The sequence below is a fragment of the Phoxinus phoxinus genome, assembly GCF_949152265.1.
Source record: "Phoxinus phoxinus genome assembly, chromosome: 19".
Classification (NCBI taxonomy): domain Eukaryota; kingdom Metazoa; phylum Chordata; class Actinopteri; order Cypriniformes; family Leuciscidae; genus Phoxinus; species Phoxinus phoxinus.
The window spans coordinates 17814999-17828185 of NC_136894.1; the positions used below are offsets into that span (position 1 = coordinate 17814999).

Genomic DNA, 13187 nt, shown 5'->3' on the forward strand with positions numbered 1-13187 from the left:
CGAAAAGTCCAGAACGGCAGTCCAACCGAGGGCCGTCGGCAAAAAAAAAGTCTAAAGCCCGGGACACACCAAGCCGACGATTGGCCGTTGGGCAACGTCGGACCGGTTTTGAGCGTCGGCCAACATAGTTTTCCGCACCGTTGCCTCTAATAATCTGACGCCGTCGGTTTTGTTGGGCCGATTCGACATGTTGAATCGCCATCGGGCCGTTGATGAAATAGGGAACTCTGATTGGCTGAGCTGTTCAGCTTAGTAAATAGTCAGTGCACGAGAATAATAGCAAAACAGCAAGCAAAGAAGTCAAAACTGTACAGATGAGGCTGTTCTAATGTTTCGTCATCTTACCTGAGTGTTCCTTTCAATATTAACATGAGCAGAGTGGAAAGTGTTAAAGAAAGTGTTTAGCAAAATTGATATTCAAAACGGTAAGCAAGCACTGCTTTGTTTATGGTTTGTGCATCTGCTAGTCGGTTTCCCTTTTTGAATGACGGATATAGATGAATATATCTGCAGAAATAGACAGTTCTCATTTGCTTACATTATATTCGAATTATAAGTTATATGGCTATAGTAACTATGTTTTATAATTACAAGTTTGTGTAATTTGGGGTTTCTGTAGCCATTACAGTAGTTCATTAATAAACACAACCCCAATTATCATCGTTGGTTTTGAGATGTTACATGCTGTGAATACCTTTTCTCATTTATTGTGGCATAGTATCAGGACATCCGGGATTGTGTCTGTCGCGCATGGCTAGGGGCGAATGGCCAGTTCGGATGATGGGCCTATTTGGGAGAAAGTACAGGGCTGTTTTTTAGCCCCAGTCCGTCCCTGGGTGAGAGTGCACAGGAGGCCCCTGCAGGAGCAGTGAAAGTGTGTCAGTGGGTTATAATGACTCATGCAGCAGGAGGAGGAGCCGCAGTGGAGTGGGTCACATGATCTGGAGTAAGCAGACGCGGCATCCGCGCACAGACTGACGCTCAGTTTCACTCGACCATTCTACATGCGCCCTCTTTCTGCGTTAAACCTTGATTTATTCACAACTCTGAACTACAGCTACTCGAGTCGACATAGCTAACGTTAGCTATTATAGTCTCTCTTTATTAGACGTAAATCGTGTGGATTTGGTCTCTTGGCTGTCCGGTCTAGATGAGTCCAATTATTATAACTATTAACGTTAACGTTACATGTATTTAGCTATCATTTTCTCGGAGGTAACGTTACCTGATTTTTTCGTCCCCAAAGCTGGTATATTTCGTCCCTGGAGCTGATATATTCAGATTATCTTGTTTATTTATTTATAAATGTTTCTCAGGTAGTGTTTGAGAGAAACTCGGTTTATAGAATCTCCCAGCGACTAGATAGTTGCTGTAAACCGTGTAAAAACGGCACTACCACACAGGTGACTCGGGCTCAAAGCTGTCGGAGGAAATGGAATCCACAAAGGCTGGTAAGATCATTCTGTTTTTACTTTTTGAATATGACTTTAATAATCCATGATACCTTCAGTGCACTTAAGTTTTAATAAGCATGTAGTTTCACGTGATGCTGTGAATGTGGATTGTGCATTAAGGTGTTGTTTGTTTGCAGCATGAAAACTCTAAGTAGGTTAAAAGCGTCAGGCTTGTGTTGTTATGCCATAGATTGTGGGTTACTATTGAACTGCTGTCTCCCAACTCACATGGACCGCTCAGCCTAGCCATGTGCATCTGTGTTTACGCGTCCTGTGCGTCTGCTCTGATTGGTCGAGAGAATTCGTGACGTACAGTTGTTGCATAAATTGCGTGGCAGGATGGATGCGTCTGCAGCTCCATATACACGTGAGGCGGCTGCGGTCTGACCCACTTTTTGGCTTTTACACTCCCAACAAGACATGCCGAGTACACGTGGGAACGGTGCTAAGTAAGAACATGTCGATCAACAGTTCAGACTGCGATACTTATGACGTCCATTCATTTTGTTATTTTTATATATATATATATATATATATATATATATACACACACACACACACACACACACACACACACACACACACACACACACACACAAAAAACGTATAGTATTTATTTATCCATATATAGTATAAAACACACACACACACACACACACACACACACAAGCACACACACACATATCAGATTAGAGTACACTGAGATGAGGTCATTAGCATGCAATTATTTATTGAATATAAATAAGTTCAGGTAGACATTTTTATCAACATAAATAATGTAAACAAGGGAAATAATAGGTTTGCTCTATTTGACTCACCAGCATGCAATTAGTATGTAAGTATTGACATATAATACCATATTAGAATTTGAAAACAGACAATGTTTGTTAGTTCTAAGTATTTGAGTTGAGTTGTTTGTCGGTACAGCCTACACCCTAAAAGGTATTATGTAATGGTGTTACCTAACCATTGAGAGTGGGACAGCAGAAATCAGGTCAACCCATACAGAAAGAGCACACAAAGCCTGGTCCGCTTTCTGACAAAAAGAAAGCTTGCAGCTCAAAATAAAACACAAGGACAAAGAAAATATTTGTATCTTTATTTGTAAATTGCCACACATGGATTGCATATACTCTCTCTATGTTTATATTTGTAGAGACAGTTGTCAACAGATAGATGTAAAAGCTAGAATCAACCACTAGGCTATGTCTCATAACTCATATGCATCGTAATATATATGCACTTATCCACATTTTCTTTTTTTTAGATGAAGCTAGAAAAATAATTAGAGTTTTCCTAACTGAAGTTGTCTTTTGTTGCTCTTCTGTGTGTCATCCACCAGGTGGGGTAATAGCTTACATTAGCTCCTCAAGCTCTGCCTCCAGTCCAGAGTCATGCCTCAGTGACTCCTCCAACAGCAGCTATCAGTCCTGCTCTCCGCCTCACGCAGGGCAGGGTCAACAGGGCGAGGCCCTTCCTGTGGCCTCTCAGTCCCGCCCACCGAGGCACAGTGGAGGGAAGGCACGATCACCCTCCACCACCAAAAGTGGCATTACAAGTGAGAGACTGATCTAAATCAAGTTAAAGAGAACCAGAAATGTTTTCATTCTGCAATCTCATGTTCTTAGTACAGACTAATTTAAATATGATCGGTCACACTTTAGATTAGGGTCAAATTCTCACTATTAACTACAACTTTCACCTCAATAAACTCCTAATTACTGCTTATTAATAGTTCATAAGGTAGTTGTTAAGTTTAGGTTTTGGATTAAGGAATCTAGAATAAATCTAGAATCTAGAATTAATAAATGCTTTATAAGTACTAATAAACAGCCAATATTCTAGTAATATACATGCCAATAAGCAATTAGTTAATAGTGAGAATTGGACCCTTAACTAAAGTGTTACCATATGATCTTCTACAAATTGAATTAATTATTTGGAGGAACCATTAATTAATTAATTCCAACTAATTAATTCCTACTATTAAGGAACTATTAATATAAGATAACACTTTATTTGGATGGTCCCTTTGGAACATTCTGTTGACTATAAGTAACTTTGCAACTACATGTCAACAAACTCTCATTAGAGTATCAGTAGACTGACTGCTTAATATCTGCTAACACTTTATTGTGATGCGCCACAACATTCTACTGACCAGAAGTAACTTTGCAACTACATGTCAACTTATTTTAACCCTAACCCTAGCAGTCTATTAATACTCTACTAACACTCTAATGAGAGTTAGTAGACATGAATGGGCAATGTTACTTACACTCGTTTCACACATACTCCGTTTGCTACGTTTTATTAACTTAAATTAAATGCATTTATGTATGGAAGCTTATGAGTAGCAATATTCAATTTGATATGTAATATGCAAAATGACAATTCAATATGTAAAATGGCAATGCATTTCTGTAATTACATTTACATTTTCCCATACATTTGTGCAACGTTTGGTGCAAAATGAAAATGAAAATGCAACATTTGCCATTTCATACACTAGGTTTAATATGTAAATTGAATACATATTTTAACGCTTTATAAGTTGCAAAATGAAAATGTATTACAGAAATGATTAGATATGTGTAACATGTTCAAGCAACAACTGTTGCAAAATGATCATTCAAATGTTATTTTTCTCAATTGCATTTACACTCACAGTCAAGACACTTACGATTGCATTTTCATTCAATGTCCCGCAATGTATGTAGCAAAATTCAATGTGCACATTGAAAATGCATTCCGAGCAGATCACGTCTGTCTCCGCCCCCTCCCGCCATGTCAATCACTGCGTGAAGGCGGGGCACGGGCACGGCAACAGGTAAACAAAACGAGCACTTTTGGTACAGACACTCTATGGTTGTAAGAGTATGATCGTCAAATACACTCCACACAGTCCAGACCCCGAGTGAAAGTTGGCAACCCAAGGCCTAACGTTAACCGTTTGACGACAGACCCCTCTTCTCTTTCTGCCAACTTACCGCGTGTCCCCATAGACATCATATAGATAGACGCCCTATTGACCGCTACTGCCTATTAGCGCGGTCGAGCCGTGGGGCCGCCATCTTAAACCGGTCACCCGCTCCACTCAGTGTAATCTGTATGGCCGGTGCAATGAGCTGTCAGCGCATTTAATTAATCATAACTCACTGAAGACCGAACTGATTTTCATGCGGGGTTTTTTTCTGCAAATGTCATTCATGTAGCTATGATACAGGACACATGGTTCGGCATATTTTAATATTCATAGTAGGCTTAACAGTAATATAATATTCTGATATAAGATATAAAGTGACCAGACGTCCAAAATCATAATATGTGATGTAGGATATACGGTACCGGTATTTTATGAATCACACACTATAAATATGATAAAGAAGCAGAAACAGAGTTGCAGTAAAGTAAGATATTTTAATAAGTTGAAGAAACAATAATGATTTGTGACACACACACTCTCTCTCTCTCTCTCTCTCTCTCTCTCTCTCTCTCTCACACACACACACACACACTCGATTTGCGCATCGCCGACGCCGTCATGTGTGTATTACACAGCTAACTTAACGTTAACGTTATTAACGTTACATTGCTTCCTGATATCACATGCGCAAACACAAATAACCTATATTTATATATGTATACTACAGGGCCGTTGAATGCTTGTATCTGATAACCGAGAAGCTCTTGTAATTATTACTTTACCCCACTTCTCCATGCCGAGTGATGCAGTAAACACAGCCTAGCTAACGTTAGCTGGCTACGATTTCAGTACAGTAATATCAAAGATCCTTGCTCCTCCTCAATTATCTGGTAATATTCTATTCACAAAATACAACCAAACGTACGGTAATGTTAAAATTTACTTGTTAAAAGTAATCCCGGGCCCTATTTGCGCTGGTCCGCCGATTAGAACAGGAAAATGCTCCACAGTGCTCTGGAATCTAACTGCTGCTAAGCAACGAAACTAGTAGTACGACCGGTTTAAGATGGCGGCCGTATTTCTCGGTGCCCAGCGGCCAATTGGGCATCTAGTCTCTATATAATATCTATGCGTGTCCCACCACTTCGATCCGGAGGCGTCATGCTTGAACTGGACGATGGCCTTTCTGAAGGGGCAGCATTTACACTGTCGCTCTATTGCTTGGGCAGCTTCTCGGAGAAGCTGTGGAACTGACTTGTCCATGTTCCCTCACTTCAACCCTCTTGACCTATACCGCCGTAATACCCCGACCAGAGCCGTTGTTGATAAAAACCCCGCCTTCACGCAGTGATTGACATGGCGGGAGGGGGCGGAGACAGACGTGATCTGCTCGGAATGCATTTTCAATGTGCACATTGAATTTTGCTACATACATTGCGGGACATTGAATGAAAATGCAATCGTAAGTGTCTTGACTGTGAGTGTAAATGCAATTGAGAAAAATAACATTTGAATGATCATTTTGCAACAGTTGTTGCTTGAACATGTTACACATATCTAATCATTTCTGTAATACATTTTCATTTTCATTTTGCAACTTATAAAGCGTTAAAATATGTATTCAATTTACATATTAAACCTAGTGTATGAAATGGCAAATGTAAATTATATAATTGCATTTTCATTTTCATTTTGCACCAAACGTTGCACAAATGTATGGGAAAATGTAAATGTAATTACAGAAATGCATTGCCATTTTACATATTGAATTGTCATTTTGCATATTACATATCAAATTGAATATTGCTACTCATAAGCTTCCATATTTATGGTGATGAGATTACTACATTTTATTAAATTAAATGCATTTATGGTGATGAGATTACTACATTGTATTTAATTAAATGCATTTATGATGAAATTACTACATTTTCATGTCAATCTGTGTTAATTTTGACCACGAACCATGCGCTGTCACTTTAATTCTGCGCGTGCAGCACAGCAAAAATAGACTCGGTGCGTAAACGATCGCTGCACTGCTGTATTACGCACCGCTCCCGGAAACGGATCACCGGACAGTGTGAAAGCTCTGACCTGTTAACATGGGTACGGGAAAAAATACACACCGCATACACACTGCAAACGGATTATGTGTGAAGCGGGCGTTATAGTCAACATAATGTATTAAAGGGACCATCAAAATAAAGTGAAACCTAGAATAAATATGTAATTAAGAGTAATGATCTGATATTTGTCACTTAACATTGCACGATTCATTATATTTGCCCTGGTTTGCTTCATGAAGTAATGGTCTTCTAGCTGTTTGAGGAAACTGAAAGCAGCTGTTCTAAGGAGAAAGCCAAACTGAGCACAGAGCCTTTTTCATCTGACTCTCTGTATTTCTGCTCCTGCAGAGATTAACGGTCTGGTGCTGCTATGTAAAGTGTGTGGAGATGTGGCGTCAGGATTTCACTACGGCGTTCACGCTTGTGAGGGATGTAAGGTGAGAAAATATTAGTGTGAGTCTACAGCCACATTTCAGTGTTAACTTATAAGCATTAGAGGTTTCATTTGTTATTTCTGAAGTACAGAGTATTTTTAAGTCAAAAGCTCAGAAGGGGTGTGAAAATCTGTATTTTTCACTCTCATGTGTGTTCGGTTTTGCATACTTCTCAGTAAAGGCGGTTTTATAGCGTCTGTTTTCATGTTAAATTGTCCTTGGTGTCGCTGTGGTTGATTTAGATAGGGTTGATGTGACATGGCTGTCATGCCTTATCTGGGTCACATCTACCTGTGCATCTCCCTGAAGGAGATATCACTTTGCTTTATTTATAACCAGAAAGCCTGCTACTCAGCAGCCTGTTCAACTATCAGAGCAAAGATCTGTGACAGAACAGTGTCATCAGCCCTGAGAGGGACACCTGCTTTCCATACCAACTCCAAGGCTCGACACCTGTTACTCTCTGTGTGGGCACTGTGACCCTTACATTTCTCTCTATCTCTTTCATTTTACCACCTGTAGGGTTTCTTCAGGAGGAGCATTCAGCAGAACATTCAGTATAAGAAGTGCCTTAAGAACGAAAGCTGTCCCATTATGCGCATCAACAGGAACCGGTGCCAGCAGTGTCGTTTCAAGAAATGCTTGCTCGTGGGCATGTCCAGAGATGGTGAGCTCCAGCTGACATTGTGTCCTAGATCCAATCAACAAAATCTGTTACAGGCCGACATTTGTGACCTCAGGGTTTAAACCTTAAAGGACAAATTAATAAATAAATTAAATGTATAAAGTAAATGTAATTTGTACGTAGATAGATGATACACTGTTCCGCCAAAAAAAAAAAAGCTGTTTGGATTTAAATAGGCAAATGTTTAATTATTAAACATAATTATGTTTCTAGCATGTTATATGTTTGGCAACAGGTCTTCTGACCCCTAACTGATGGAGTGTGTAGCTTTTAATATTTTAAACAACCATGTAGGAAGATGTATCATGGCCATATTCCAGGATGACAAAGCCAAGATTCATCAGGCTCAAATTGTGAAAGAATAGTTAGGAAGGGAGCATGAAGGATCATTTTCACTCATGAATTGGCACCTCTTAGTCCAGACCTTAAATTAATTGAAAGTCTTTGGGATGTGCTGGAGGAGACTTTACACAGTGCTGGACTCTTGCAATGTCAATACAAGATCTTAACCAAAAAATTATGCACCTCTTGATGGGAATTAATGTTGTGATGTTATTTCCATCAAGAGGCTATGTTCATCATAACATAGTAATTTCATTCATTTTTTGGTCACAATCTTGTATTGACAATGTAAAGTCTACTCCACATCCCAAAGACTTTCAATGATTTTAAGGTGCTGGACTCAGAGGTGCCAATTCATTTGTGAAAATGATTTTTCATGTTAATCTTGGCTTTGTCATCCTGGAATATGGCCATGATATGTCTTCCTACATGTTATTTAAGTAATTAAAAGCTACACACTCCATCAGTTAGGGGTCAAAAGAACTGTTGCCAAACACATCGTATGCTAGAAACATAATAATCTCTGCTATAATACTCCAGTCATAGACTCTTAAGCATTTGCCTATTTAAATCCAAACAGTGAGTTTTTATCTCTATCTCTAAGCATAAGTCTCAGTCTGTTAAAGTCTGTGAACTGACACTGTCTGCTCTTCAGCTGTGCGTTTTGGCCGGATTCCCAAACGAGAGAAGCAGCGCATGCTGCTCGAGATGCAGAACGCAATGAACAACATGATGAGCAACAGCCACGGCAATCAGCCCCTGCCTCTTAGCAACCAGATTTCAGCCACCAATGGAGCTTCCGAGGACAGCACTGGCCATTCCTCTCGTTCCTCCTCCACCTCCCCCAGGAGCAACCGGTCCAAAACCAGCCCTGACCCCGAGCTGCTGATCGCCATGGATACGAGCCAAAGCTCAGACTCCTTCAGTGCTACTGACAGTGGGGAGGAGGAGGCCATCGGCACAGTTACTAGGGCACAGCAGGAGACCTTCATGTACAATCAGGAGCAGGGCAGTGTGCCTTCTGAAGCCCCTAACAATTACAACTGTTTCACAGGGAAGACCCAGAATGTCTGGAACCGCCAGAACGATACATCCTCATTGAGCAAACAGGAGCCACAGTCGAGCTGTGCTCCACAGGGGACTGAAGACTCCAGCCGACATTACAGTACTCTGAGCAGCTGTCCTGTCAGACTGCCTAACAGCGTCCCCGATGGAACATCTCTGCAGAACCTCTCTCTGGGAGCTCATAATGACAATGAAACTCATGCCAATGGCAGCTTTGGTGTCCAAACTATCGGAAGGGTTAACAGGATGCACCTGGTGAGTTACACAGGGTACCAATACCAAAATAACAATACCAAAATTTCTGTAGTCCATACAAATACTCTTTCATGTATACTCTTTCATTAAATATATTTCATGATCCTATTTCACAGGTTTGCCCCATGAATACATCACCCTATGTGGATCCTCAGAAGTCGGGACACAGTATTTGGGAGGAGTTCTCCATGAGCTTCACCCCGGCTGTCAGAGAGGTGGTGGAATTTGCAAAGCGTATCCCAGGGTTCAAAGATCTATCCCAACATGACCAGGTCAGCCTGCTCAAGGCTGGCACCTTTGAGGTATTAACAAAACACAACAGAATCTCTGCAATGAATGAATCTGATTAAAAAAATCATTGTGACATAACAGAGTCCTATAGCAAGTTATACGATTTAATTTGAACTGTAACAAGACCTGAGGTTTCCTGTTTGGTCTGTAGGTGTTGGTGGTACGCTTTACATCCCTGTTCGATGTGAAGCAGCGGACGGTTACATTTCTGAGTGGCAGGAAGTATAGAGTGGATGCTCTGCGGTCTTTGGGGGCTGGAGATCTCCTCAACTCAATGTTTGACTTCACAGAGAAGCTGCAAGCTCTTAACCTCGGCGAGGAGGAAATGAGCCTCTTCACGGCTGTAGTGCTGGTGTCTGCAGGTAATTATCACTTTTTGTTATGTCATACCGTTTTCAGACCATATACTTTATAGTTTTGTATCTACGATGTTGAAATGACAAATTGAAATGAGAGTTTAAGGTTTAAATTAAATATTTGCAATTTAGGGTCACGATTTCAAGATAAAGTTACGAGTAGATCACACTTACATTTAATTGTAAACTAAGAAACTTGACTGAGCTCTGAGCTTGACTTAGACAACTTAGTAACAAGAAGTGACGTCAGGAAGGTCATGGTGATTATACAGAACAAGAATAAACGTTCCAACGAAAACTTGTGAAATTAATTCCTCTGCTGTGTTCCCATAGATCGTTCTGGCCTTGAGAACGTCAACTCAGTTGAGGCACTTCAGGAAACTTTGATTCGAGCTCTGCGCAGCTTGATCACCAAGAACCACCCCAACGAGATTGCCATCTTTACTAAACTGCTTCTCAAACTTCCGGATCTGCGCTCCCTCAACAACATGCACTCTGAGCAGCTCTTGGCCTTCAAGGTTCAACCTTGACCACCCACCAATCCCCATAACTGTGGAACACCCCCTCCCTCCCATCCACATTAAGAGCCTCCAGGCCCATTTCTGTGGCCCACTAAGCCAATTGCGGGGCCTGTTCTCACTTAAAGCCACTTAGCTAACATTTCTCCCCATGAGGACTGTTGGTTAAATATGGAGGGAGTGGGGAGCAGATACTTAAGTCATTATACTGTAAAACGCCTCTGTTTGTGCTAATGCACACGACCCACAGACACAAACTGGATGGGTTTCGTTGTAGATGCTTACGAGAGTTTGTATGATTACGGGGTTTGTGTGTACGCAGAGGCATCTTGAATTAGTTTTTAGATTTACACTGCCTGTGCAATAAGTGACACGTTCACTGTTTTTGGATTGGTCCTTGTTGGTCTATTAAAGGTCCCATATTGTACACCTTTCTGAAGTTTTATTTTAGGTTTTGATGTCCTTAAGAATATATTGGAGCTCTGCCAAGAACAGGTAGATTATGGCCTGTCTACTTAATATTCATGAGCCTCTCTTCTAATTGGCCTGTTGTTTTCTGAGTGACCCACCATTGGTGGGGGTGGTGACTAAAGGCGGTGACTGAGTAGTTCTGACATCACATTTACGGTATACGGAAGTCACAACGACTCATGAAAAGGCACAGCTACTTTATGCAGGCTGTGGGCATTTGTCTGTGGATCGACTTTTGAAACTTATATGGTAGTTTCATAGCCTCTAGACCTCTGTTATCATGAAAAAGCCAGGAAATTTCATTTTTGACAATATGGGACCTTTAATACTTTCAGAAAAGAGGAAGTAAGGTATCTTGTGGCCGTATGAAAGCTGTGTGTTAATAAGGGGAGGGGTTATGAAGGGATAGTCTAACATAAGTTTAACAAACAAGACAGTAGCACACAGTACAGTTTGATGCCCTTTCAATAATTTGAAGTCAAGAAAAGACAAAAAGCACCAACTATGAAATGGAAGAATGTGGAACAAGATGTTAATAAGAGCTTTCTCAAAAGAATATTTAATGGATAGATCTATTTTTGTAGTTTGTTTCTGTCTTAAACATTGTAGTTAAGTGCAAAGGAAGCCACTCTATCATTAGACCTGAATTACTCAAGTATGTGAAAGCAAACGCTTCTTGCTATGCAAGCTCAATTTTATGAATGGTAAAAGACCGTAAGGCTTGCCAACACTGTAGCGGACAATAACAAACTATCTTTTACAGTCAGTTTTCGCTTTCAGGTCAGCCATGGCGGAGCAACAGTTCGGAGAGAATCTTGCTGAGCAAGTTAAAGTTAGTTCAACTGTTGACAAGTTTATAGATAGCTACCTGAATAATGACACATCTGGTTTATTGGGACAGAAATTTGAAGGTGACTCCTTGTGTTATCTCCAATATTCAACCAGGCTTGGCCAACCATTTGCGTTCTTGCATAGAGTATGTTTCTGATTTTAGATCTGCATAATGTGTAAATGTTTTGATTCGTAGGGCTTTTAGTAATGATACAATGTTTATTGATGCTGAATGACAAAAGGAGTAAAACATGCGTATTATCACTACAAGAATGCATGCTCCTCTCGGTACTGATGAGACACAAAGCCATCCACAGTGATGTCATAATGTCTGATTATAGCTGAGGCCACATCCTAACTGACACCTGCCGATTTTACGCATCTGTATGGGTGATAAGTTCAGGCTGAATGTTTATGATGAATTTTTTGAATGATGATTTGGGAGGAAACGCTCCACTTCATATATTTGTAATTCTGTTCATTTCTCTTTTATGAATGTTTTTTTTTTCTTCTTTTGGGCAAGTCTTTTCGGTGAAAGTTCTTGTAGAATTATTGTGTCTGTGTGATCAGCTGCAGTAAGCAGATACTCAACATAATGTTAAGCTCATACTCGAGCACCTTTAGACCAGACAGGAAAAAGAAACAGGATATGGCCCAAAACTCCACAAAGGAACACCTGCAATGCCTCTTAACCTGTCAGCTCTAGGCATCAACTCTTCTCGGGTTGGATCTGATATCAATGCTGCTGTAGATGAATACATTAAAGGAGTATCTTCAGTTATGTTTGGTGTTGGATTCGCCATCTCATTGTTCAGCCTGTGGCTCAATCAATGTCAGCATTGTGTTGCCATAATCCAGTCTGTCTGTTTTCCTCTGTGAAAGCAATGTAAGCTATATAAATATATATTCTATATAGATATATAATTAAATACATATAAATTAAGAAAATAAACCGATAAATGCTGATCTCTCTCCATGTATTTAGTTATTTTTGCACCCATCAGTCAATCCATTTTATTTCTAAAGCACATTTAAAATAAACACGAGTTGACCAAAGTGCTTTATAGACCCAACCTTACAAAACATATACACAAACACACCATTAAACAATGCCAAAGTCAACAATCTGGCTACAACATTCTGCGCCGCAGCTGCAGCCGTGACAACTTCTTGGACAACCCCAAATAAAGAGAATTACAGTAATCCAATCTGCACGAAATGAATGCATGGATCGCAATTTCCATATCTTTAAAAGACAGGAAGCCTCTCAATTTGCCACTCTCTTTACCACAGCATTCATTTGTTTATCAAATTTCAATTCGGAATCGAAAATCACACCAATGCTTCTCACCTGAGTATTAACATAACACTAAAGGGCCCAAATGAAGTGAAAGCTGATTGGCTTTGATGGGCCAAACATCACCACTCTATTTAGATTTGTTCAGCTGAAGGAAACTTGATGTATCCACAGCTTCATTTCGTCCAGACAGTCA

General features: G+C 40.3%; 1 protein-coding gene across 1 annotated transcript; it reads left to right on the forward strand.

The window, feature by feature from the left end:
• Positions 1-901: 901 nt before the first annotated feature.
• On the forward strand, positions 902-12474 carry nr1d2b (nuclear receptor subfamily 1, group D, member 2b). The gene is made up of 8 exons (XM_079590529.1): positions 902-1451; positions 2797-3012; positions 6795-6883; positions 7403-7547; positions 8563-9227; positions 9344-9529; positions 9670-9880; positions 10208-12474. The coding sequence occupies exons 1-8, from the start codon at positions 1433-1435 to the stop codon at positions 10402-10404; spliced, it is 1728 nt and encodes a 575-aa protein (XP_079446655.1). The 5' UTR covers positions 902-1432; the 3' UTR covers positions 10405-12474.
• The last annotated feature ends 713 nt before the right edge of the window (positions 12475-13187 follow it).